The sequence below is a fragment of the Micromys minutus genome, assembly GCF_963924665.1.
Source record: "Micromys minutus genome assembly, chromosome: X".
In the NCBI taxonomy this organism is placed as follows: domain Eukaryota; kingdom Metazoa; phylum Chordata; class Mammalia; order Rodentia; family Muridae; genus Micromys; species Micromys minutus.
Window position 1 is genome coordinate 67,107,591 of NC_137970.1, and position 26,864 is coordinate 67,134,454.

General features: G+C 36.8%; 1 protein-coding gene across 1 annotated transcript; it reads right to left on the reverse strand.

The window, feature by feature from the left end:
* Window positions 1-2,922: 2,922 nt before the first annotated feature.
* Window positions 2,923-3,576, reverse strand: LOC308415005 (claudin-34-like; the record flags this gene model as incomplete). The annotated part of the gene is made up of 1 exon (XM_080910140.1): window positions 2,923-3,576. Exon 1 carries the CDS (start codon window positions 3,559-3,561, stop codon window positions 2,923-2,925), a length of 639 nt encoding a protein of 212 aa, XP_080766266.1. The 5' UTR covers window positions 3,562-3,576.
* Between the last annotated feature and the right edge of the window lie 23,288 nt (window positions 3,577-26,864).

The window sequence follows — 26,864 nt, forward strand, 5'->3', positions numbered from 1 at the left end:
TTTCCATTCACACTTCCATCAGTTGCATTCATTCCCTGTCTAACCTAGAGCTTAGTTTTTTTTTTTCCTCTTTAGTCACTAATATGGTTTGCCCTTGGAAGAAGCCCCAGCTTCTATGATTATTTTTTTTCTTAATTTAGTAAGGAATTAAAAAAAACACTTTATTTCAAACCACTCTGTAGGTTACTCATCCTTGCTTAGGAAACATAATTCCAAGACATATGCCTTGTGATATTCTGGGAAGTTTTGGCTTTGGTTTGTTTTCTTTTTTTTTTTTAAGAGACAAGCCCTCTCAACTGCCTAGAACAAATTTTCTCTGATTTTTACCAAGGCCTTTTAAAGCTGTAAGTTTGAGTTGTTTATACACCTTAGGGATGTATCACCAGCTAACCCAAGACTAGAATTTCAACAGGAAGCAATGTACATATGAATCATGTCTGGTCATAGAATAATTATTGAGTCTATAATCATGGTCTATATTAGGAATGAATTTATTTTTCTCTTTCATTTTAGGTTTTATTTGGTACATAAAAATGTTATATGCATATCTACATCTGTGTACTATAAACATGTCTGGTGCCTATTCAGGTCCAAAGATGGTGTCAGGTCAGATTCCCCAGGATGGTAGTTACAGACACATGTGAGCTACCATATGCTTGGTAGGAATCAAACCCTGGGTCTTCAGGAAGAAAAACCACTACCCTTACCCAGTGAGCAAACTCTTTAGTGTATATTTGTTCATTTATTAAATGCTTCAATTGAAACACAATAGGATAATTACTGCTCTCTGTAAATATACCCCAAGATCATCATAATTTCAATAAATAGAATATAGAGAAAAATTCACTCAAGAAACATCAAGAACTACTTCAATAGTCAAAAAACTCAGACAATACATTCAACTTATTTTAATAATTATTGAAAAATAATAAGAGGGGAAGGGTGAAGCAGTTACTCCACCTTCTTTGTATACAGGAGATTGTGGAATGAGCAAATAGACATCACAGGTCAGTTCAAACTCTATAAAAATTTAACCAGAAATACATCAAAATATGACCTCAGGGAACTCTAATATACCATTGACACAAACAGGGATCATATGAATATGTAATTGTTTGTTGGGGAAACCATTAGGCTTAAGTGAAATTAAGCCTTTGCCTCAAGAATCTACCAAGAATTATATCAAACCGTGTATCAGTAAAAAGTATTTTTTTAAGGCAACTATATAGTAACACTCAGTAAAATGTACATGGTACCACCAAAGAATTCCTTTTTCTTAAGTGTTAGTTAACTGTCAGGAAATTTTTGAACTTATTCTGCAAGCCAAAATTATTAAAATGGCATGGGACAGAGACAGAAGGGGACACTACATAAATGTGTGTGTGTGTGTGTGTGTGTGTGTGTGTGTGTGTGTGCGTGTGTGTGTGTGTGTATGTATGTTGGTATGTCTACTGGTGTTGTGATTCATAAACCTAAGAGGCGAACTAAGCAAATTTCAAGCAAATAAAATTAAAGAATAATTTATGGGATAATAACATTTCCAATAATTTAATTTTAAATGAAAAATTCTCAAACTTTAAAAGAAATACCATAGTCAGACAAAAAAAAAACTCCATTTGCAGTTTGAAATGTAAAAGTGTGATATTGGAATTTAAAATATTTAGGGGAAAATACATCTAAGGGGCTGAAGGGAATTGAGATAAACACAGCAAGAACTCCAAAATAGTTGACCTTTATATTATAACCAGAGTTACAACATTAATGTATTTTATAAAAGCTTAAATAAGAAAGAAAAACTATTATCATGTCATGAAGAATAGGACTGCTTTTGATTTTAATATTGATTTCAGATAACAATATGTGAAATTAATATATTTATTTACACTTATACTTTTTGATAGCTACTCTTCATTATCAACTTGACCACATCTGGAACTAAAGCTCAAAACTGAGAGTATGCATGTGAGGGAATTTTACTTGAATTCAAGAAATATTTAATTCAAATCCAGATTTTTTAGACACAAAGACACACCATTTATGATTTTTTAAACTGCAAAAAGACATAAATTTAATCTAGATTCTCAGGAGGGAATGATCTACTTTAATCTAGATCTAATCTAGGACAACCCTTCTGTTTGAATCCTATATTAGGAACATGGCAGAAGGAAGCTATTATTCTTTGTCTGCTTGCCCTGACCTTGCTAACAAGTCCGTTATTTTATTAACATTAGAGCCTTCTCATTCAGGATGCAATCATCTTCTAAACAGCAAAAGAAATATCCAACCTTCTGGACTGAGCAACTACTGGACTTTTGAAATCTCTGTGTGTAGTCGACCATTGTTGGATTAGATGGATTATAATCTACAGTGTCATGGTAATAAATCGTGTGTGTGCGCGCGCACACACTGTGTGTGCACCCAAATGAGAAATAGATAGACACAGAAAAAGAGAGCTAGGCAGAGGCAGAGAGAGAGAGAGAGAGAGAGTAGTTGTGTGTGAGAGATTGATTCTATAAATTATATTCCTTTATAGAGCCCTGACTAATACACTGTTTATTAATTATTAACCTTGAGCAAACACATTTAATTAATTTATACCAACTATGCTTAAATTCTGGTATACAAATTGGTAAGTTAAAAGGTTAAAAAACAAAAAAAAATAAAACAACAACAACAACAGAAACAAAAACAAAGAAACAAAAACTAAAGCAAACAATTCAACCAAAGAAGCAATAAACCAAATAGGAAAGAATGCTAAATGACATTTTGCTATTTTCTATCATAGATATCTAAAGGCAGGGCTTGCAGTTCTTAGAAAATCTAAGTTAATAGCTTAAACTCCGATTAGATCTTTGCCTCGGGCCCCAAAGCCAACACCAAGAATTTTGGATTTTCAAAGTCATGAATGCTGTAAATTTATTTTCAGACAAGGGGAAGCATTTCATTTTCCATTGAAGGACAGTATGATATAAAAATTATAGCACTTAGTAAAAACAGTATGGCAGAAACACTTGCCACTCCCATGGCATTTCCTGCTCTTTGAGCATAAGGAAAAACTGGCATTTGAAAAGAAGACAGGAAACATATACCCTCTTTGCTGGGCTCAGAGAAATAATTACACATAACAGCAATAAAAATAAAGGTACTAGCAATAGCATTGAGGACAGCTGAAAGAACAAAGGGATTGTAGTCATCATCCTTCTGCAGCTTCTTCATGCATAACTGCTGTAGAGCAAAGACAGCATAAATTGTCCCAATTAGACCAATAATGTTTGCAACCAGGAGCAGATGTTGAGCTAAACGGATATCCAAAGGAACAAGGGCATCACGGTAGGCGTGGAGATGGCAAACTCTCTGGTCACTGGTGTTGTCAATGTGGTGGCAAATATAGGCCCTCCACATACCTATAAAAGCCATGCTTGGGGAGGAAACCATGGGTTCTTCCAAATACCAAATTCTCCACTCAGGAAGGCCGATAGATGTGCTGCACATTATCCATGCGATGCTGGCCAAGGCAAAGCCTCTTATTTGGTGATTGGCAGATTTGTTGAGCAACACCATGCTGGCATCAAATATGTGGAAACTGAAAAAGAAATACAAGGACATATAAAGATGCCCTTTTCAGCCTTTAGCATTGTCCTTTAAATTAGCAATACCAAAATGGCTGTTTTGTGTTTTTAAAACGTAGCCTTTTCTCATTAAGATATGCTGTTATGAGTGAGGTCTGAGAAAAATAAATAAAAAAAAAAAATAAGAGGGCCCTGTCAAAGTGTTTGCTGAGAAATTCACAATAATTAAAGATTAACAGATTTTGGTACATAAACTATTTGGTATACATTACCTTAAAGCCAACCTATCCACCTATCCACCAGAGTACTTACCATACATCTAAGCAAATAAAAATTTACAATTTAGAATCTAGGAAAATCATTACCAGGAAGCAAAACTTCAGTGAAAGGAGAATATTAAGAACATATTTAGTATACTTTTTATTTATTTTCTTGACTTGTAATTAAATATGTTAAAAAATATAAAATACACTAAATTTGAATTTTAAGATGACTCATGGCTTTTTTTTTCATTTTTCAGGTAAAAAGTATAGTGTGTGTATGTGTGTGTGTGTGTGTGTGTGTGTGTGTGTGTTTGTACTTGCGTGCGTGCACAAGTGTGCATTTGTATTTGAATTAATGTTTTACTAAAAAGCAGATGAACCATATGCCTGAGACCTAGCTTGAACTGAAAGTTCAAATTACACATACTAATCTGAAACCCCTGAAAATGGCAGATGTGGGTTCAAGTGAATGAACGATAAGAAAAGAAAATAAATCAAACTTTGTTTGCAGAGAACAACAAGGATAGCTGTAGGTTCTAGAAAGAGTATCATGAATTGGTCCACAGGATAAGGGATTTTCAAAGGTGATCCCTAAAATCACTTCCAGTGGACAGGACAACCCTAGTAGAGAACATATAAACAACCGTCATTGTCTTTGGTTAGATTTTTCTGTTCAATTTGTTTTCTGACATTTTAGGTTGAAGCTAAAATATTGTATATATTAGAGAAGTTGTCTACCATGGAACTGGCCCTCTTTTAAAAAGAAATTGTTATAAGACAGGTATTTCCTAAGTCACTCAAGTTTGCCTTGAAATCCATATATATTCTAAGAAACCATTTTTTTTGGAGGGGGGAATTGAACATATTTAATCTTAGCACTTCAGAGCCAAGGATACACAGAGAAATACTTTCTGGAAAAACAAGACTACAAAACAAAACATAATCATCAACCCTTGACTTGATTGTTTTGTGCATTTCTCTTTTGATTTCTATTTCATTGATTGTGTGCTGGTATTTATCATTTATTGTTATCTAGTACTCTTTACTCTGAGTTGACTTTGCTTGAAGATTTTGAGATATACCATTAGGTTTTACATTTGATATCCCCAACTTTTTTTATAGTAAACTTCAATCTTTTGTTTTACTTGTTTTCTTCATTTTTAATTTTTAATTGGATATGCTCTATATTTACAATTCAGATGTTTTCCCCTTTCCCCCAATCTGATCCACCCTCCATCTCCTACTGCCTCCATGAAGGTGCTCCCTCTCCCAACCACCATTTCCCACCTCAGTGCCTTGGCATTTCCCTACACTGGGAGAAGGAGCTTTCTCTGGACCAAAGGCAGAACGCATTTTCTTTTTTGCTGGAAGTTTTGTTTGTTTCTGAATTAGTGCCTCATTTTATATATTGGGAAGCTACATATTCTCTGTGTAGCCAGAATGACCTTTAGTTAGCATTATTCCTGCTTCTTCTTTCAGAAAACCAACATTGTGCTCAATATGTATCAACATATGCTTTAAAAGAACATTTTAATTCCCTACCTATTATATCTGACAAAACCCCCAAAGAGCAAAGTTCTAGGGGGTGTATCCAGTTAGGTGGATAAGAAGTATAATGGACTACATGTGAAGGAAACCAGAAGGAAAAAGTAAAAGTATACCTACCACTTGGAACCCTACATCATCACATTCTATAAATGGAAGTGGACCTGGAATGAGGGAGCAGGAATGTGGGTAACATTTCCTTACTATTTAAATGGATAATTTATACTAAATACTCAGGCAGGCGACCAGAGACGAAGATTTAGAAATAGAGAGAGATATTGTTCTGCAAAATAGACAAGCAATGAAAAAAGGATAGAAATACTGCCCCTACCAGGCACCACAAGGCAGAATTGATCACACTGAATTTTGCAATCCCAGAGAAAAGGTACAAAGGAAAAATTTGAAGTTTGACTTTCTATTGAGCTTTTTTTTTTACTTTTATATCTATACCTGTATAGATCGATACTCATCAATTAAATAATCTGTATTAGTTTTCCATATATGTAACCAAAGTACCCCCAACAAGAAGATATTGTGAATTATTTAGTTCATTGCTATTTCAGAAATGTCAGCCTATAGTTTTCAGATTTATTGATTCTAGGAATGTGGTGAGGGAGAGCTCATGGTATAAGGTAATAATGACAGGGAGATTCTAAATCATAATGGACAAGAATCAGGGACAAAGGAAAAGATTAGGCTTGATTTTCTATTTTCATAGACCCAGCCTCTGGTATCTGCTTTTTTTTTTTTTTTTTTTTTTAGCTATGACCCACCTCCTTAATAGTGCTCCAAAAGTTCCATAACATCAGCATGTGTGGCCAAGGATTTAACTAACATCTGAGCACATGACAGTGATAGTCCAAACACAAACTAAAACCACGTGGTGTATTAGGGGCTGAGTTTTTTTTCCCCTTATTTTTAACACCATATTTTATTGGATACTATCTGCATTTATATTTCAGATGTTATCTGCTTCCCCTAGTCCCACCCCCTCACCCTACCAATGCCTCCATAAAGATGCTCCCTTATCCAATCACCCTCTCCCACCTCAGTGCATGGGCTTTCCCCTACATTGGGAAAATGAGCCTTCCTTAGACTAAAGGCCTCTCTTCCCATTGATGCCAGAAAATGCTATCATCTGCTGCATATGTACCTGAGCCATGAGTTTCTCCATGAAAACTGGTGTATTAGTCCCTGGGATCTGTGGTAGGTTTGGTTATTTGATAATTTTGTTCTTTCCATTGGGTTTGTAGAACCTTTCAGGTCCTTTCATCCTTTCTCTAGCTCCTTCACTGGGGTCTCCATGTTCAGTCTGATGGTTAGCTGCAAACATCCTTCTCTGTATCAGTATGACTCTGGCAGAACCTCTGAGGAGGCATCCATATCAGATCCCTGCCAGTAAGCACTACTTGGCATCAGCAATGGTGCTTGGGTTTAGTGGCTGAACATGGGGTAGATCCCCAGGAACTGAGTTTTCCAAAGTTAAACTCAGGTAAAGGTACTTTTCTTATTTGTAATACTGGGAGGATGATAAATTCTTAAATAGTTGGCATAATGAATGAACCTTGAGGATTAGAAACTAAATGAAAAGAAAAAGTCAGTCTCAGATCAAGGATTGATTAAATACCACTAGGGATGTCTCTGATGAGGACTCTTGGACTCAGCAGAAGACCATAACATTATATAAGAACAACATTTTATTTGTATCAGATGGACAATGGAGATTGTTCAACAGCACCTTGAAGGTACTTTTTATCATAGAACTGTTTATATAATAGTCATTGTTAAATTTATATGTATATTTAACCATATTAAATACCATGTAGAATAAAGAAGACTAGAGCACATACTAACCAGCAATGTTGTCTTCAAGTTGACCAGTGATGTGTAACGTGGCAGGAATGTCTGATATCTTGGATAAGGAAGCCCACAGAAAGAATACAGAGCTATTCAAGAGTTCATCCTAGTTCTGTGTTCTTGGACACAGTACTGAACTTTGAAACTCTGAGATCTTTCTTACATCACCTTCACCACATTCCAGTCCTTTGTGACCTCCTCAACACACACTCTCTCTCTCTCTCAACACACTCTCTCTCTCCCTCCCTCCCTCCCTCTCTCTCTCTCTTTCTCTCTCTCTCTCTCTCTCTCTCTCTCTCTCTCTCTCTCTCTCTCTCTCTCTCTCTCTCTCTCTCTCTCATCCCTCTTTCCCTCCCTCTAACTTCCCCTCCCTCTCACACCCTATCTCTCCCTAATTTTTTCTCTCTCTCATGCTATCTATTCCTTTCTCTCTCCCCACATAGTTATCTTTCCCCCTCTCTGTCTCTACTTTGCTATTCACACTTTATCATTTCTCTCACCTCTCTCTTTCCATCTCTTTCTCTCTCTGCTCATTTTTCTCCCGTCTTTCCTTCTCTCCCCCTCCTCTTCCTCCCCCTCTCCTCTCTTTCTTTCCTTTCAGTCTTCTCTTCTCTCTTTCTTCTTCCTCTAATTTTCCCTCTCTCCCCATCTCTTGTTTGCTCTATCTTTCTATCCAACTCTCTCTCTCTCTCTCTCTCTCTCTCTCTCTCTCTCTCTCTCTCTGTCTGTCTGTCTGTCTGTCTCTCAGGCTCACTTTTACATTCTCTTTTTTTCTATTTATCTTGAACTCCATCTACTTCATCCCTCTATTTAATCTCCCTGTATATAACTCTTTGTGCCTTGGAGGCGCATATTGAGGCACTAAGAGGGAGAGCAGGCCAAAGAGAAAGAAAAGAATGGGGTAATAGAGAAGGGAGACAGACATGGGAAGAGGTAAGAGAGAGGAAACGAAAGCTGAAAAGAGAAGAAGGAAAGAGGAAAAAGAGGAATGGGTCGAAGGAAACAGATGGCGAGGGAGTAAGCTGAGTGGGAGTATAAAGGTAAAGATACAAACGAGAAAGAAGTACAAAGATGGAGAGATAAATGAAGGGAAAGATAGAGTGATACATGTAGAGAAGTGGAAGAAAACATGGGGAAAGAAGTAGGGAATGGTGATCAAGAGAAAGAATATGGGAGAGAATGAAACAATGAGAAATAGAAAAAATAAAAGAAGTCAAATGGTCAGGCCAAGAGGGGATAGGATAGAGGGAGTAATAGACAAGAAGAGTGAAACAAGAGGAGGTAGAATTAGCAGTTAGGGGTAAGAAGAAGGAGAATATGAAAACAGAGTAGGAGAATGATGGAGAGATGAAGGGAAGAAGAAAAAAGAAAAATTAGGAGAAGAAGACATGGACAGTGAGACCAAAACAAAGATACATGGAGGAGAGCAGGCTGAAAAGGAGTAAAGAGGAGGGAAAGGGGAGGAGAGAAAGGGCTACTGTGGGAAAGGGGAAGCGAGGAAGAATAAACGGAAAAGGCAGAGAGGGTATTAGAGAGAGTAAGAAGGAGTGGGTGAAAAAGGGATTGTGCAAAAAAGAGAGAAGAGGAGGAAGCAGAGAGATGAGAATTACAGAAAAAAGTCATAGTAAGAGTGAGATAGAGGGTAAGAGACAAAAAGGGACACTCTTGCTCTCTTTCTCACTTTCTCTTTTAAACATTGTTCTGTCTCATTATGCATTGTTTTCTCTACCTCTATATCTCTCTAAACTGAATACAGCCCCCTCCAAATGACTCTCCTTCTCACTGTCACATCTTTTCCTTTGTAAATTCCTCTCCCCTATCATGCCTGCATACTCTTTTAATATCTTCTATCTCTAACTTTCTATCTTTTTCTCTTCCCATCTCCCTTTAGCTATTACCCTGTATTCTTCATTCTCTCCCCTTTCTATTGATGCCTTATTCTCTTTTAATCTGTATGTTTCCTGTCTTATTTCTGTTTATCTCTGTCTTTCTTTTTCACTCAGGGAAGTGATGGAAAGAGAGGAAAAAAAGAAAATAATAAATAAGTCAGAATTGGAGAGAGGAGGAGAGAGAAGGGTGGAAGGGAATGAGTTAGGAAACAGATGAAGATAATAGAAAAGCAAAAGAGAAGGGTGAAAGAGGAAGAGATTTGATGAGGGATGAATGAATGAAAGTGGGGAGAGAGATATAGGAGGACAGAAAGAGTAAGGATGTGAGAAAATGGGAGAGAGAGATAAGACAGAAGGACTGTGGAGAGACAGTGTGAAGCAAGGGCATTAAAAGTACAGACAGGAAGAGGAACATAAAACATTGACACAAAAGAGAGGGAGGTATATATGGAGATACACATGAATAGAGTGTGTCAGAAAAGAAGGATCATAAGTATAGAGTCAAAGATAGAAGGAGAGAAAGAAGAGAGAAAGTGTAAGAGATAAAGAGAGTGACAGGAGACATAGGGAGAGATAAGGAGAAAGATGGTGCTAGAGAGAGAGAAAGACAGAGAGAGAGAGACAGAGAGAGAGACAGAGAGAGAGACAGAGAGGGAGGGAGGGAAGGAGGGAGGGAGGGAAGGAGGGAGGGAGGGAGGGAAGAAAGAGAGAGATAAAATTTTAAGAACCTAAAAGAATAAGAAAACAATTGAAAAAGAGAGAACAAGCAAAACAAAGATGTTGGTTAGCAATTGAAGGAGAGGATGGAGGAGACAGATTATGATGGATAGCAAAAAAGGGCAATAGAAGAGAGAAAAGTTGGAATGAAGAAGGGAGGGAGATAGACAAAGGGATTAATGAAGAGAGAGGTAGGGAAGACAAAGAGGGATGATTTGCAAAAGGAAGGAATGAGAGGAATACAGAGTGTTAGAAGGAGGCATAATGGAATGAGACAGAGTGGGAGACAGAAAGATGTGAACAAAAATGGTGGCAATAGTTACTTGTGTCTTCTTATGCATAGTGACACATATAATTGTTAAATGATGGAATATACATGGAGACAATCCAAGGATAGCACTCTTCATATATGTGGTTAGAATTGCATACCTGATTGTCTTAGGGTCTCATTACTATGAAGGGACACCAAGAACAAGACATCTCTTATAAAGCCAACTATTTAAACTGTGGCTGACTAATAGTATAAGAAGTTCTGTCAATAATCATAATGGTGGGATGCATGTTAGAGTTTCATCAGATATGGTTCTGGTAGAACTGAGAGTTCTCCATGTTAATCTGCAGGCAGCAGAACAGAACTATCCTGCTACTCATATAATGAGATTTGGATGCCTCATAAACATCCCTTTCAAAATAACAACTTCCTCCAAGATGATACCTACTCCAAAAAGGCCACACTTCCTAATGGCATCAGACTCCAATGGCTTAGCATTAGAACTCATAAGGCTATGTGAGCCAGACCTTTCCCCATTCCACTCTCTGGAATCTATAGCCTTGAAAATATAACAAAACACAAAGTGAATCTATTTCAACTACAAATATTTCCAGTCTATCAAAGGCTTAAATATATTTCAAAATCTAAAGTTAAAGTCTCAGACTTTCAAAATCCAGTAACTGCAATATTCTGTAAACTCAAAATCAAAAACCAGACAATATATTCCAAAATCACAGGATGTTCATTTTCATTCCAAAGTGTCTAGACCTAAGCAAGATCAAAGACAAGGTGGGCACACACTAATCTCTGCATCTCCGTGTCTGATATCAACTCTTTCAGCTTTATTTACTGCAACACAGTTCTTTCTCTTGGGCTTGTTCCAAGCCCTCTTAGTAGCTATGCTCAGCAGGTATCTCATAGCTTTGGTATTTTTATTATCTCAGAATATCCATGTGTCTTAGTCAGGGTTTCTATTCCTGCATAAAAGATCATGACCAAGAAGCAAGTTGGGGAGGAAAGGGTTTATTCAGCTTACACTTCCACATTGCTGTTCATCACCAGAGGAAATCATGACTGGAACTCAAGCAGGTTAGGAAGCAGGAGCTGATGCAGAGGTCATGGAGGGATGTCATTTACTGGCTTGCTTTCCATGGCTTGCTCAGCTTGGTTTCTTATAAAACCCAGGTCTACCTGTCCAGTTATGGCACCACCCACAATGGGCTGGGCCCTCCCCCCCTTGATCACTAGTTGAGAAAATGCCTTACAGCTGGATCTCATGGAGGCATTTCCTTAACTGAGGTTCCTTTTTCTGTGATAACTCCAGCTTGTGTCAAGTTGACACAAAACCAGCCAGTACACCAAACCAACTTCAACTTTGTAGCTATTATCTTCTGGCCTCCTCCAAAAGTCTTTTTTCACTTCTCTAGCTCTACCTTTTGTAGTGTGCTAGCTAAAGCTGACTATACTCTATTTTATGATGCTGGCATCACAAATATGCTGTGGTCTTCCACTGCAAATAAGCTTCAAATTCACCATTCGTGTCCTATATGCTCTATTCATGGTGCCAAGCTTCAATTTCTTTGCATGATCCCTTCAGTCTTAGGCCTTCACCTGCCACTTAAGATGCACCTTCATCAATGGCCACTCCTGGTCTCCCAAGTCCCAATCGTCAGCTGTTCTCTATACCCTGCCATGCTTTCATACCAGTACTACCTGTGTGATTTTAACACATTGCCATGTCCACCTTTCAGCAAAAGTTTTGAAACACAATTATTTTTTATTGTCTCAGAAAACACCTTCCAAAAGACTTCCCTTTGGTAATGCTCTTTTTTGTTGTTGTTAAATTATTTAATGTATGTATTTGCATTTCAAATGCTGGCCTCTCACAGTCCTCCTGCCAGGTTTCTTCAGCTCATTCTGCCTCCTATTTGCTCCTAAGAGATTGCTCTACCCTCGGAATCTCCATTTTTGGGGGCATCAAGTATTTACACGATTGATTAGGTGCATCATCTCCCACTGAGGAAAGACAAGACAGCCCTCTACTACATATGACCTCAAACTTGCCTCTTTGGTAGGTAATAGAGTCTCTGGAAGCTCCCAGGGGTCCAGGTTAGTTTACACTGTTGATCTTCCTATGGGGTTGCCATCCCATTGAGCTTCTCCAATTCTTCCCTTACCTCTTCCACAGCTTCCCCAACCTCAGTGGTTGGCGGTAATTATTTACATCTGTCTCAGTCAGCTGCTGGTAGAGTCTCTCGGAGGACAGTCATTCTGAGCTCCTAACTGCAAGTACAACATAACATCAGTAACAGTGTCAGGGTCTGGGGCCCACCGATGGGAAGGATGCCAAGTTGGCTTGGTCACTGGACAGTCTATACTTAAGTCTCTGCTCCATTTTTGTTCATGTATTTCTTTTAGAGAGGAATAATTCCGGGTCAAAATTTTGAAGGTATCTTGGTGACACAATTCCTCGACCAGGGGCCCTGTCTATTTACTGTAGGTGGTCCCTTCAGATTTCTTCTTCCCAGGTTGAGCATTTCAGATAAGGTCACCATCACTGAGCTCTTAGAGGCTCTCACATCCCAGTTCTCCTATCTGCAACCCCCATACCCAGAAGCTGCATATCTCCATTCATTCTCCTGGCCATCTGGGCTTGTCTCCTTTCTCCTCCATACCTGATTTTTTCCCTTCTCTACTGCTGACCCTCCAATTTCTACCCAACACCATCCTTCCTTCTGTCTCCCATGATTATTTTGTTCTGCATGCTAAGTGGGATTGAAGAATACTTACTTGATCCTTCATTCTTGTTAAACTTCTTAAATGTATTAAAATCTGTGGGTTGAATGGAGGCTATTATGTACTTTTTTGGCTAATATCAACTAATCGATGAGTATATACCATGTATGTCGTTTTGGGTCTGGGTTACCTCAATCAAGATTTTTCTAGTTCCATTTATTTGTCTGCAGAAATAATGATGTCCTTGATATTCATTTTGCTTTGTTGTTGTTGTTATTTTATTGTTTGGATTTTGTTTTTATTTTTATAGCTCAATAGTATTGCACTGTGTAAAGTGACCACATTTTCTGTACCCATTCTTCAGTTTAGGGACATTTAGGTTGCTTCCAGTTTCTGGCTATTTGAAATAAGACTGCTATGATCATCATGAAACACATGCCTTTGTGGAATGGAGGATATATGCCAAGAACATTATAGCTAGGGCTTCAGGTAGAACTGTTTCCAGTATTCTGAAGCAAAATAAAATGGATTTCCTGAGTGGCTATACATGTTTGCAATCCTTTTCACCATGCCATGTCACCTGAGTATTTTTATCTTAGCCATTCTGATTGCAGTAAGGGAGAATCTCAGTGTCAATTGGATTTGTATTTCCAGATAGATAAAGATGTTAAACATTTACTTTTAGTCATTGAAAATTCTTCTGTAGAAAATTCTCTGTTCAGTTCTGTACCCCCATTTTATTTGGGTTGTTGTTGTTGTTGATGATGATACTAGAGTTAAAATTATTGAATTCTTTAGATATTTTGGTATTAACCCCCTATCTGATGTAGGGTTAGGTAGAATCTTTTACCAATATGTGGGTTGCTGTATTGTCCTATTGACTGTATTCTTTGCCTTACAAAAGGTTTTCAGTTCCATGAGGGTCCGTTTATCAATCGAACCAAAGTGTTCTGTTCAGGAAAATTTCCACTCTGCTATGCATTTTAGACTGTTTCCCAATTTCTCTTCAATTTGATTCAGTGTATTTGGTTTGTTGTTGTTGTGGGTCCTTGCTTCACTTGGACTTGAGCATTGTGTGAAGTGATAAATATGAAACTATTTGCATTCTTCTACATGTATATCAAAAGTTATAACTGCACCGTTTATTGAAGATTCTTGCTTTATTCCACTAGTTTTTGGCTTCTTTTGCAAATATCAGGTATTCATAGGAGTGTGGGTTTATTTCTGGTTCTTTGATTCTATTCCATTGATTGGCCGGACTGTACCAAAACCATGCAGATTTTATCACTATTAATGGTAATTATCCAAGAAGTTATTTTATTACTGAAAATTGATTTGGCTATCCTAGGTTTATTACTTTTCCATATGAAGCTGAAAATTGCTCTTTCCATATATGTAAAGAATTATGTTAGAATTTTGATGGAGATTTCATTTAGTCTGTAGATTACTTTTGGTAATTAGAAAAGTTTCACTTCTAATCATATGTATTTGTGAACATGGGGAGCTTTTCCATCTTCTGAGTCCTTCAATTTCTTTCTTCATTGGCTTGAAGATTTTCCTACAGACTTTTTGACTGCATGGTTATAGTTACACCATGATATTTTATATTATTTGTGCCTATTGTAAAAAGTCTGGTTTCTCTTTTTTCTTTCTTTGCACATTTACCAGTTGTTCATTCTGTTTCAGTTTTATGGAAGAGTTTGAGAGGTATTGTTCCTAGCTCTTCTTTGAAGATCTGGAAGAATTCTGCACTAAAATCATACGGCCCTAAGCTTTATATGGTTGGGAAAGGTTTGATGAATATTTCTATTTCTTTAGAAGCTACAAGGCTATTGAGATGGTTTACCTGACATTGACATAATTTTGGTAGCTTTTGTCTGTCTACAAAACCATCTATTTTTTCTCAATATCTCAGTTATGCCTAGTATAGACTTTCATACTAAGATGAATTTTAGAATTTCCTTAATTTCATTTGTTATGTCACCCTTTTTGTTTCTGATTTTTAATTTGTATACTATCTCTGTGTCCTTTAGTTTGCAAAGGTGTTATAATCTTGTTGATTTTCGGAAGGATCCATTTCTTAGTTTTGATAATTTTTTTTATTTTTTTAACTTTTTATAGTTTAGTTTATTTATTTACATTTCAAATGTTATCACCCTTCCCTATGTTCCCTCCACAATTCCCCTATTCAACCCCCCCTCCCTTTTATAAGTGTGCTCTCCCACCCACACACACTCTCTCCTCACTGCCTTATCATTCTCCTATGCTGGGGAATTAATCCTTCATAGGACCAAGTATCCTCCCTCCCATTAATGCTAGATAAGTCTACCCTTTGTTATATATGCAACAGGAGTCATGGGCCCCTTTTCTTTGGTTGGTGATTTAGTCCCTGGGATGTTTAGGAGTCTGGATGATTGATATTATTGTTCTTCTTATGGGTTTGCAAACCCCTTTAGCTTCGCCAGTTATTCCTATAACTGCTTCATTGGGATATCTGTAGTCAGTCCAGTGGTCAGCTATACGAATCTGCATCTGTATCAGTAAGGCTCTGCCAGAGGCTCTAAGGAGATATCAATATTGATATATCATTCCTGTCAGCAAGCACTTCTGGGGATCAGCACTACTTACTGGGTTTGGTGGCTGCATATGTGATGAATCCCCACCTGAAAAAGTCTCTTGATGGTGTTTCCTTCACTCTCTGCTCCACTCTTTGTTCCTGTTTTTACTTTAGACAGGAACAATTCTGGGTTAAAATTTTGAGAAGGGTGTGTGACCCCATCCCTCAACCTGGGATTTTCTTAACCGCTAGATATGGTCTCTATGGGTTATCTCTCTTTTTCGTGGTGGAATTCTAGCTAATGTCAAACCTCTTGGGTTCTGGGGACCTTTTGCTTTCCTGGCTTCCAGGACTTTCTGTTGGCTATCCACAGTTCTCCATCCCCCACTGCCACACACCTCTGTTCAATTTCCTGACCCTCAGTACATCCCTCTCCTCAGCTCAATTGCCTAATCTCACCCCTCCCTTTTTCCTCTCTCCCTGTCACTTCCTCCCAAATTCCTCCTACCCTCTACTTCCTGTGATTATTTTGTTGCCCCTTGCACGTAGTACTTAGGTATCCATACTTAGTCTTAATTCTTGAGCTCTATATGGTATGTAAGTTTTATCATGAGTATTCTGGGCTTTTTTCATAATATCCACTTATCAAAGAGTACATAGCATGTGTGTTCTTTTGTGACTGTGTTACCTCACTCAGGATGATATTTTATAGGTCCATCTGTTTGCCTGTGAATTTCATAAAGTAATTAATTTAATAACTGAGTTGAACAACATTGTGTAAATGTATCACATTTTCTATATCCATTTCTCTGTTGAAGGACATTTAGGTCATTTCTCTTTGCTTCTAGTTGTTTGAATTCATCCCTGAATTTGACTGTTTCCTGTCTTTTACTTCTCTTGTGTGTCTTTACTTCTTTATGGTCTAGAGTTTTCAGATATGATGTTAATTTGCTAGTATAGGATATCTCAAATTTCTTTATGAAGGTACTTAGTACTAAGAATTTTCCTCTTTACACTGTGTCCCATACTTTTATGTTTACTTTCCTTCCATTTTCATTGAGTTATAGAAACTCTTTTATTTCTTCCTGACAAAATTATTATTGAGTAGACAACTGTTCAGTTTACATATATATGTGAGCTTTCTATTGTTTTCACTGTTATAAAATCCAGCCTTAGTCTGTGAGGATCACAGAGAATGCTTGGGATTATTTCAATATTCTTTTATCTGTTGAGATTTGTTTTGTGTCCAATTATATGGTCAGTTTTGTAGATGGTACTGTGAAGTCCTAAAAAGATCGTAAAATCTTTTATTTTGTGGTAAAATGTACCATATATATTTATTTTGTTCAGTGTCTATTTCAATAACCATTTCATTGGTAAAAGTGGGCTGTTTAAGTCTCTCACTATTCAATGTGTGTTTTGAGCTTTAGTATAATTTGTTTTACAAATATGTGTGCCCCTGAATATGGAGCACAGTCCTTCAGAATTGTGACTTCATCTTGGCAGTGTTTTGGCACCAAGTGTCTTTCCCTGTCTCTTTTAATTATGTTTGGTTAAATGTCTATTTTATTAGATATTAGTATTTCTACTCCTGCTTGTGTCTTTGGAACATTTGCTTACCAAACTTTTTTTTTTGCCTTTTCCACTTAAGTAGTATTTTATTTGGCATTGAGGTATATTTCTTGATTGGAGAGAAATGCTGAAGCCAGTCCTTGTACCCATTCTTTTTTTATAACTTTTTTTAAAAACAAAAAAACAGAGATACAAGTACAGATTTTGAAAAGCATTTTGGCATAAAACTATATGAAATTTTTGCAAGTATTTGACTATTTTTTAATTGAAGAACTTTATTTTTAAAAAATACAGATAAATGTACAAATTTAAGCATTTTTAAATAAAATTATAGGAATACATTTTGTCATTGATTGGTTTTTCAAAAATAAGGTTTGATAGTGTGCATTAAGATCTTACTAGTTACAATTACAGGATGTAACCAGTATTTGATTATTTAAAAGGTTTGATAGTATACATTGAAATAGTTCCAGTCACAATGAGCATAAAGTACATGTAAAACAAAATATACTGTGGGAATAGTCAAAAGGTTTTTTTGGTGTGTAACATTAAATATAATGATCTTTAAATACCAAAAATTGCCACAAGGCTACATTCTTATCTCTTCAGTTATTAATGATTTGAGGGCTAGGTGTTCCCCACTCTCAGAGGGTGCTATACACTTATTTTTTTTTCTAAGAAGGACTCAGGCTTTTGCTTTTTGACCTTTCATTTTCTGAGCTTCATATGGTCCACGAATTGTTTCTTGGGTATTCAGAGCTTTCTGGAGCTACTATTCAATTATCAGTGACTGAATATTATGTCTGTTCTTTTGTGACTGGGTTATCTCACTCAGGATGATATTCTCTAGATACATCCATATTCCTAGAAATTTCATAAAGTCATCGTTTCTAATAGCTGGGTAATACTTCACTGTGTAAATGTACCACATTTTACTCTATCCATTCCTCTGCTGAAGGACATCTTGAACCTTTCCACTTCTGGCTATTTTAATAAGGCTTTTATGAACATGGTGGCACATGTGTCCTTATTGTATGTTGGAGCATTTTGGGATATATGCCCAGAAGTGGAATAACTGGGTCTTCTGGTAGTACTATGTCCAATTTTCTGTGGAACCACCAGACAGATTTCCAGAGTTCTTGTACAACCCCACCAACACTGGAGGAGTGTTCCTATTTCTCCATGTCCTCCCAGGCTTCTGCTGTCATCTGAGGTTTTGATCTTAGCTATTCTGATTGATGTGAAGTGGAATCTGAGGTTTGTTTTGATTGGCATTTTCTTGATGGCTAGAGATGCCAAGCATTTCCTTAGGTGCTTCTAAGCCATTCAATATTCCTCAATTGAGAATATTTTGTTTAGCACTCTCCCCCATTTTTGATGGGATTATTTGATTCTCTGGAGTGTATTCTTGAGTTCTTTGTACATATTGGTTATTAGACCTCTAACAGATGTGGGAGTGGTAAAAAATATTTCCAAATTTGTTGGCTCTTGTTTTGTTTACTGGACAGTGTCCTTAGACTTACAGAAAATTTGCAATCTCCTTAAGTCCTATTTATCGATTCTTGATCTTAGAGTACAAGCCATTGATGTTCTGTTCAGAAAAAATTCACATATACCTATGCGTTCTCATGTTTTTCCCAATTTCTCTTCTAACAGTTTCAGTGTACCTGAGTTTTTGTGGAGATCTTTGATCCACTTGCATTTGAGCTTTGTACAAGGAGATAAGAAAGGATCTATTTTATTCAGCATGATGAGGGCCAGTTGAGCCAACACCATTTATTGAAGAGGCTGTCATTTTCTACTGAATGTTTTCAGCTTCATTGTCAAAGATCAAATGATTATATGTGTGAGAGTTTATTTCTTGATCTTCTGTTCCATTTCTTTGATTTACCTGCCTGTACCAGTAACATGTGGTTTTTAACATAATTGCTTTCTAATATAGCTTGACATCAGGTATATTAATTCCTGAAGAAGTTTTCTTGTTGTTGAGAATAGAATTTGATTATCTATGGTTCTTATTATTCCAGATAAATTTACAAATTGCTCTTTCCAACTCTATGAAAACTTGAGTTTGAATTTTGATGGGGATTGCATAGAATCTGTAGATTTCTCTTGGTAAGATGGCCATTTTTACAATGTAGATCCTTCAAATCCATTAGCATGGGCGATCTTTCCATCTTCTGATATCTTTTTCAATTTCCTTCTTCAGAGATTTGAAGTTCTTATCATACAGGTCTTTCACTTGCTTAGTTAGTGTCACACCAAGGTATTTCATATTGTTTGTGACTATTAGGAAGGGTATCTTTCCCCTAATTTCTTTCTCAGTATGTTAGTCCTTTGAAGAAGGCTACTAATTTGTTTGAATTAATTTTATATCCAGCCCCTTTTTTGAAGTTGTTTATCAGCTGTAAATTTTCTCTAGTGGAATTTTTGGGGTCACTTAGGTATTCTATCATGTCATCTGCAAATAGTGGTATTTTATTACTTCCTTTCCCATTTGTTTCCCTTTGATTTCCTTTTGTTGGCTAATTGCTCTGGCCAGGACTTCCAGTACTATGTAGAATAGGTAGGGGGAGAGAGGGCAGCCTGGTCTAGTTCCTCATTTCAGTGGGATTGCTTCAAATTTCTTATAAATTAGTTTGGTGTTGGCTATTGGTTTGCTGTATATTGCTTTTATTATGTTTCAGTGTTGGCCTTGGATCCCTGTTCTTTCCAAGACTTTTAAAATGAAGGGGTGTTGAATTTTGTCAATTGGTTTCTCAGCATCTAGTGAGATGATCATGTGGTTTTATTTTTTGTTTTTGTTTTTGTTTTTGTTTTTTTTATCTTTGAGTTAGTTTATATGGTGGATTATGTAGATGGATTTCCATATATTAACCATTCCTGCATCTAATGGATGAAGTCTATTGTGAATTATTGTGATTTTGGATTCAGTTTGCAAGAATTTTATTAAGTATTTTTGAATCAATGCACATAACGGAGATTGGTCTGAAGTTCTTTTTCCTTGTAAGGTTATTTTTTTTTAAATGAGAGTTACTGTGGCTTTGAAGAATTAGTTGGGTAGTGTTCCATCTGACTCTATTTTGTGGAATAGTTTGGAGAGTATTGGTATTAGGTCTTCAATAAATGTTTGATAGAATTCTGCAATGAACCCATCTGGTCCTGGGCTTTTGTTTGTTTGTTTGTTTGTTTGGGACACTTTTGATGACTGCTTTACCTCCTTTAGGTGTTGTGGGATTGTTTATATGGTTTATCTGGTCCTGGTTTTATTTTCATATCTGGTATCTATCTAGAAATTTATTCATTTTCCCAGATTTTCCTGTTTTGTTGAGTATAGATTTTTGTAGTAGGATCTGATGATTTCTTCTATTTCCTTTGTTTCTGTTGTTATGGCTCCCCTTTCATTTCTGAATTTGTTAATTTGGATAGTCTATCTTTGCCCTCTGGTTATTCTGGCTAAGGGTTTATCAATCTTGTTAATTTTCTCAAAGAACCATCTCCTGGTTTTGTTGATTCTTTATACGGTTCTTTTTGTTTCTACTTGGTTGATTTCTGAGCTGAGTTTATTTCCAACCTTCTACTCCTCTTGGGTGTATCTGCTTCTTTCTTTTTTTTTTTCTTTTTTTTCTAAATCTTTCAGCTGTGATGTCAAGTTGCTAGTTTATGCTCTCTCCAGTTTCTTTTTGGAGGCACTCAGAGCTATGTGTTTTCCTCTTAGAACTGCTTTCTTTGTATCCCTTAGGTTTGGGTATGTTGTGCTTTCATTTTCATTATATTCTATAAAATCCTTAATATTTTTCTTTACTTATTCTTTGACCATGCTATTGTTGAGTAGAGCAATGTTCAGCTTTGATGTGTTTTTGTGCTTTTGTTTGTCTCCTTTGTTCTTAAAGACCAGCCTTAGTCCATGTGATCTGATAGGATGCATAGGAGTATTTCAAACTTTTTTATATCTATTGAGGCTTGTTTTGCTAGGAAGGTTTGTTCCTGGCCTTTTACTCTGACATAGTGTCTGTCTTTGTCTCTGAGATGAGTTTCCTGTATGCAGCAAAATGCTGGATCCTTTTTATGTATCCAGTATGACAGTGTATGTGTCCTTATTAGAGAATTGAGTCAATTTATTATGTTAGCAGATATTAAGGAATAGTGATTGATACTTCCTGCTATTTTTGCTGTTAGAGGTAGAATTATGTCTGTGTCTTTAATTTTTATTTTTGTTGGTTTTCTTGCTTTGTTGTGTTCTTGCTTTTTCTAGAGTATAGTTTCCCTCCTTGTGTTGGTCTTCCATCTATTATACTGTGTAGAGCTGTATACGTGAACATCTTGTTCTCTCCATCTATGGTGATTTAGAGTTTTGCTGGGTTTTGTTACCTGGGCTGACATTTGTGTTCTCTTAGGGTATTATGATGTCTGTCCAGGATCTTCTAGCTTTCAGAGCCTCTGTTGACATGTCAGGTGTAATTCTGATTGTTCTCCCTTTATATGTTACATGACCTTTTTCCCTTACTGCTTTTAATATTCTTTCTTTGTTTTGAACACTTGGCTTTTGAATATTAGGTGTCAGGAAGAATTTCTTTTCTGGTCCAATCTATTTGGAGTTTTGAAGGCTTCTTTTATGCTCATGGTCATTTCATTTTTAAGGGTAGGGAAGTTTTCTTCTACAATTTTGTTGAAGATGTTTACTGTGCCTCTTAGTTGATATTCTTCCCCCTCTTCTATTTCTATTATCCTTCAGTTTGGTCTTCTCATTGTGTCCCAGATCACCTGGACATTTTGGTTTAGGAGCTTTTTGGTTTTTGTATCTTCTCTGAATGTTTTCTCTATGTTTCCAATATTGTCTTCGGCCCCTGAAATTCTCTCTTCTATCTCTTGTAGTCTGTTGGAGATGCTTGCATCTGTGACTCCTGATTTCATTTTTAGGTTTTCCATCTTCAGGGTTGTTACTTTGTGTGTTTTCTTCATTGTTTCTATTTTCATTTTCAATTTCTTCAACTGTTTGGTTGTGTTTTCCTGTAGTTCTTTGAGTTCTTTGAGTGATTTCCATGTTTCCTTTTTAAAAGCTTCTATTTGTTTATGTGTATCCTCCCATGCTTATTTAAGGGAGTTATTCATGCTATTCTTGAGATCTCCATCATTGTCTTGAGGTATGATTTTAAATCTGAGTCTTTTTCTGGAGTGTTTGGCAATCCACTGCTTGCTCTGATGGGAGAGCTGGGTTCTGACGTTTCCAGGTTGTCTTGGTTTGCATCTTTCATTTTCCTCTTGCCACTTTGTTGTCTGTGGTTATATGTGGTCTTGTTGTCAGTGACTGGTACCTGTCTATCCTGTGGATCTGAAAGCCTGTGGGCACAGGAAGAAAATTGCTTCTGAGTGTTTAGCTTTCAGTGGGCAAGCAGTGAGTTCTGGTAGCAGTGACTCAGCTCTGTCTTTGTGGGCTCAGGTGTGGGAGGTCTTTTGAAACTGTTCTGGTAGCTCAGCCCTATTTCTGTGTCCCCAGTACCTGAGTACTAATGGCAGGGACCTAGCTCTTTATCTATCCCAAAATGGAGCCATTTCCAGATAGCACAGTACTTTCTGCTCTCTAAGAACTCCTGGTGTCCTCTCCCTGGGCCTATGTGCCAGGGTCCCTTTTGTTCCAGGTGTAAGAGGGTCTGTGGATTTGAACTTCAAGCACTACCTTTCCTGGGCAGATCCTGCTTCCCACTGACAAGGGTCTGTGTCTGTGTGTTTAGTCTGTGAGTCCAGGCTTTCTGGGCAGAACCTGAGCCCCTCTGCCAGAGGTCCAGTCCTACTGTGGGCCGCTGGGGGTTGTTTCCTGAGTGTTCCACCTAGCCCTCTCTGTGCTTTGGTTACTCACAGCACATTCTCACCTGGCCTGTGATCTCTGTTGTTCCTAGTAGCAAAGGGACTGAGTGTCCCGTGCCCACCGGCTTTCAGGGAGGATCCTGAGTCCCTCTGCTAGAGGTACATCCCTACTGCGGTATAGGACAATGTATTTATTACTTCCTTTTATTAATTAATTAATTATCTATCTATCTATCTATCTATCTATCTATCTATCTATCTATCTATCTATCTATCTATTTATTTATTTTTGAGAGGGGGCACAGACCAGAAGCTGTTGGTCCAAAAAAGACATGACATTTTGGTTCCTAGGGATGGTCCTAGGTGTGACAAAGTTCTCTTGGCCACCACATCTGTGACACCATCTTCAGGTCACCAACTATAAAAGTAGAGGTCCAGGAGTAGAAAAGTTAATTCCAGAGGCCACTTTAATATGTTCAGAGTAGTGTGACAATTACTAAGATAGTTACACATATTAGCGATCAGTCAAAGGCTGGTCTGCAAAGTAGTGATAAACCAGAATATGCATTAGCTGTTTGACTAGCTAGAGGCACAGTATGAAGTCACCTTGGGATGGCTCCTAGAAACAGAGAGAGAAAATGTAATTTAATTTTAAGATTCAAAAAATAGTGGGCTGGTCTTTCTTGGCTATAGGTAGACAATGCAATGTTTAGTTGACCCAAGGTCATGATTTTCTGTCATCTGTCAAATATTTTTCTTATCATGGAAAAAATAATTAATGAAATATAGTTGTTTTAACAATATCTAATGAGGTTTCATGAGAAATATTCATGGAGCACTACCCATTGCATCATTAAAACCCCCTAAATTATAGGAACAAAAATGACCTACAGAGAACTGTATCATCAAAGCTAACATTAGCACTGGCAGTAGTTCACAAGGGCTGGAAATCTGGAATCCAATATGACTTTTGATAGTGTAAGGATAAAAAAAGGAAGAAAGGAATACCTAGACTCAATGTGCAAAAGCAAAGAATGTTTATTCTGCATAAAGAACCATCATGTGGGGAACTGTCAATCATTCCTTGATATTGTAATCCCTGAAAGGCATGCAGGCCTTTTTATAGGGAACCTGGAGAACTCTATAGAAGGATTAGGTAGTGTAAAATTCCACTAGTAGGTGCTAAGGTATTATAGGTGATCAGGGGTCTACATTTCTATGTCATAAGCATTCAATCTTGTGATGAAATAGAAATGCCCAGCACAAATGGCCCATTCTGAGATAAAATATTTCCCAATTTTTGTCTTTATCCCCAGGCTGTTTTTTGGGAGTGTTTTATGATCTTGTTCTGGATTTTATGGACTGTTCTTAGAGATAGTGTCTTATGACTGAGTTTCTTATTCTTATGTTCTATTCCTAAAACTAGTGTCTTACAGCCATTTTTGAAATTAGGCCTAGTCCTCAAAATGGAGACAAATGGAGTCCTTAAATGGGGGAAAATGGGATAAATATTGTGCTTTCAGTAATTCAGTTGGTCTGAACCACTCCCAGCCTGTTAGGCCTATGTTGCTTTCTTGATGCAGCTTTGTTGATTTCTGTTTCTTCCAGATGGTTCTGCTCCTGTGACTCACTTCTAGGTATCTCAGCTTATCTGAGAATGTCTTTCAGCTACCCTTAATGTAGAGATTAATGTAACAGAATAAACTCTATTTTGTTTTGATGATTCTGTTCTAAGTTACCTTACCCATAGAGAGGCATGCGGCCAACCCATAAGATCTGAGAAAAATCATAAAATGTCCATGGCAGTTGCAATACATACACAGCCCTTGTAGCTACTTGATAACAACAGAGTGGGTTAAGAAAAATAAATTGTTCCCAGTTCAAGATGCTCTACTCTCTATGCTATAACCAGATGGAAAGAATAAGCTTAAGGCCAACATTCCTTTACCTTCTTAAGTAATGCCAAGGCATGGAAACCCTGCATTTTGTTTTGTTTTGTTTTGTTTTGTTTTCTCTGTAAACCCCTTACCCCTAGACCTCAGGGCTACTCTTCTATCCTTCCTATCTTGTTGTATCAGAAAGGTATGTGATGTGGCCTTAGAACAAGCTTGAAATAAAGATTCTCATGTGTTTGCATCAGAGTTGTAGTTCCCTCTGGTCTCTATGGGGTTTTCATGATCCGCACATAGCATTTATCATTTATAAATACTTAGAGACAGAAGGGCCTCATGTACCTGTTAGTTTCATGGATTTCTTTTGTGATAGTTTGTATATGCTTGGGCCAGCGAGTCGAAATATTAGAAGTTGTTGCCTTGTTGCAGTAGGTGTGTCACTATAAACCTGGGGTTTAATACCCTCATCCTAGCTGCCTGGAAGTGAGTATTCTGCTAGAAGCCTTCAGATGAAGATGTGGAACACTTACCTCTTACTGTACCAAGCCTGCCTGGATTCTGCCATGTTCTCACCTTCATGATAATTGACTAAACCTCTGAAACTGTAAGCCAGCCCACAGCTAAGTGTTTTCTAAGAGCTGCCTTCACCATGGGGTCTGTTCACAGCAGTGAAACCCTAAGTGAAACATCCTCAAACTATTTTGAGATGATTACTTCCCAAACTTACTGAGTTTCTTAGCAGGATGGAATGTCTTACCTATCTTTAAAGCTTCCTATTGCTTTACCTTTCTGTAAATATTCCTAAAATAGAAAGGTTTAATCTTAGAGTAAGATGCTATGCAGCTGATGTATATTTGAATGTTTTATATGCACATATCATTAATTGATGCCTGTGCTAAAAATTAGCATGCATACCTTTTCACATGGGTATTTTTTCCTCTTGCAATCTACTGTTTTTGCAAAGATGCAGCATATTTTTTTTTATTTTTATTTTTTCAGAGCTCTGATCCAAACCAAGATCTCTTATTCAGGCAAGCCCTCTATTATATAATTATATATCCAGCCCTATACAATATTTACTGTAGTCATTGAACTGTATCTTAGATCTTTAGGCATTCCTCCTAAATAAATAAACATTTTTTGATCTCACTATCACAATCAATCCCCGATAATAAATTGCACTTGTTTCTGTGCATAAAGATTAATAAAATATAAGTCAGCTTCTGAAATGTTTTAACTTCTATTTTCACCAGCATATTTATTTCCTCCACATTAATGTATTGCACATTTTTAAAGTGGAAGGATTTTCATCATTTTTAAATGATATAAATGTATAAATGTTATACAATTTTGTTAGTGACAAAATAGTATAATACTTCACAAAATAATTTTAAAAATGATATATGATCCATTTAATTTTCATGTATTCTAAAACTGTAAATAAAATCAACTCTTTGTAGAGATATCTATCCTCATATTGATTGCGATTCATAATAAACAAGGTATGGGTGGCAAAAATGTCCTGAAAGTTGTTCAATTAAAAATTGTGGCTGAATAATATGATAGAAGTGTATGTTTTTTTTTCCTTTTTAATTCATACAAGTATATATACATACATATATATATATATATATATATATAATTCAATATATACCAATAATTATTTTTACATACAACATGAATTTGTAGTTTTCTACTTTTACATATAATCTCTGTTATAAAATCTAAAATGGTAAAAGAGATGGTTCAAAAGATAGAGCTTGCTTCTAAGCCTAATGCCCTGATTTCATTAGTTGAAATCCAGTGGTAGAATAGTATCTCTTGAAAGTATTCCTCTGATCTCCAAACTCATACTGAGGCCAGTAAACTGCAGCCACGAGTTTGAACACACACACACACACACACACACAAACACACACACAAATGCTCACACAAATGTTCACACAATAAATAATGTTTAAGAATATAACAACTAGTAATTTTTTTTATTCCTGGGAAAAGTCCTTCCTTTATACTTTTCTTCAGATGAAGGAAATAAACGTGAGGAATTAATTTGTTAAGTTTAGCTAAATGTATAATTAACATTTTCCTGATCTATGAATAAACCCAAATCCACTCAACAGAAATGTCTTACCATAGGTGGCATTTATTCACTACTAAATAATTGGGACCATGTTACTGATGTAATTCT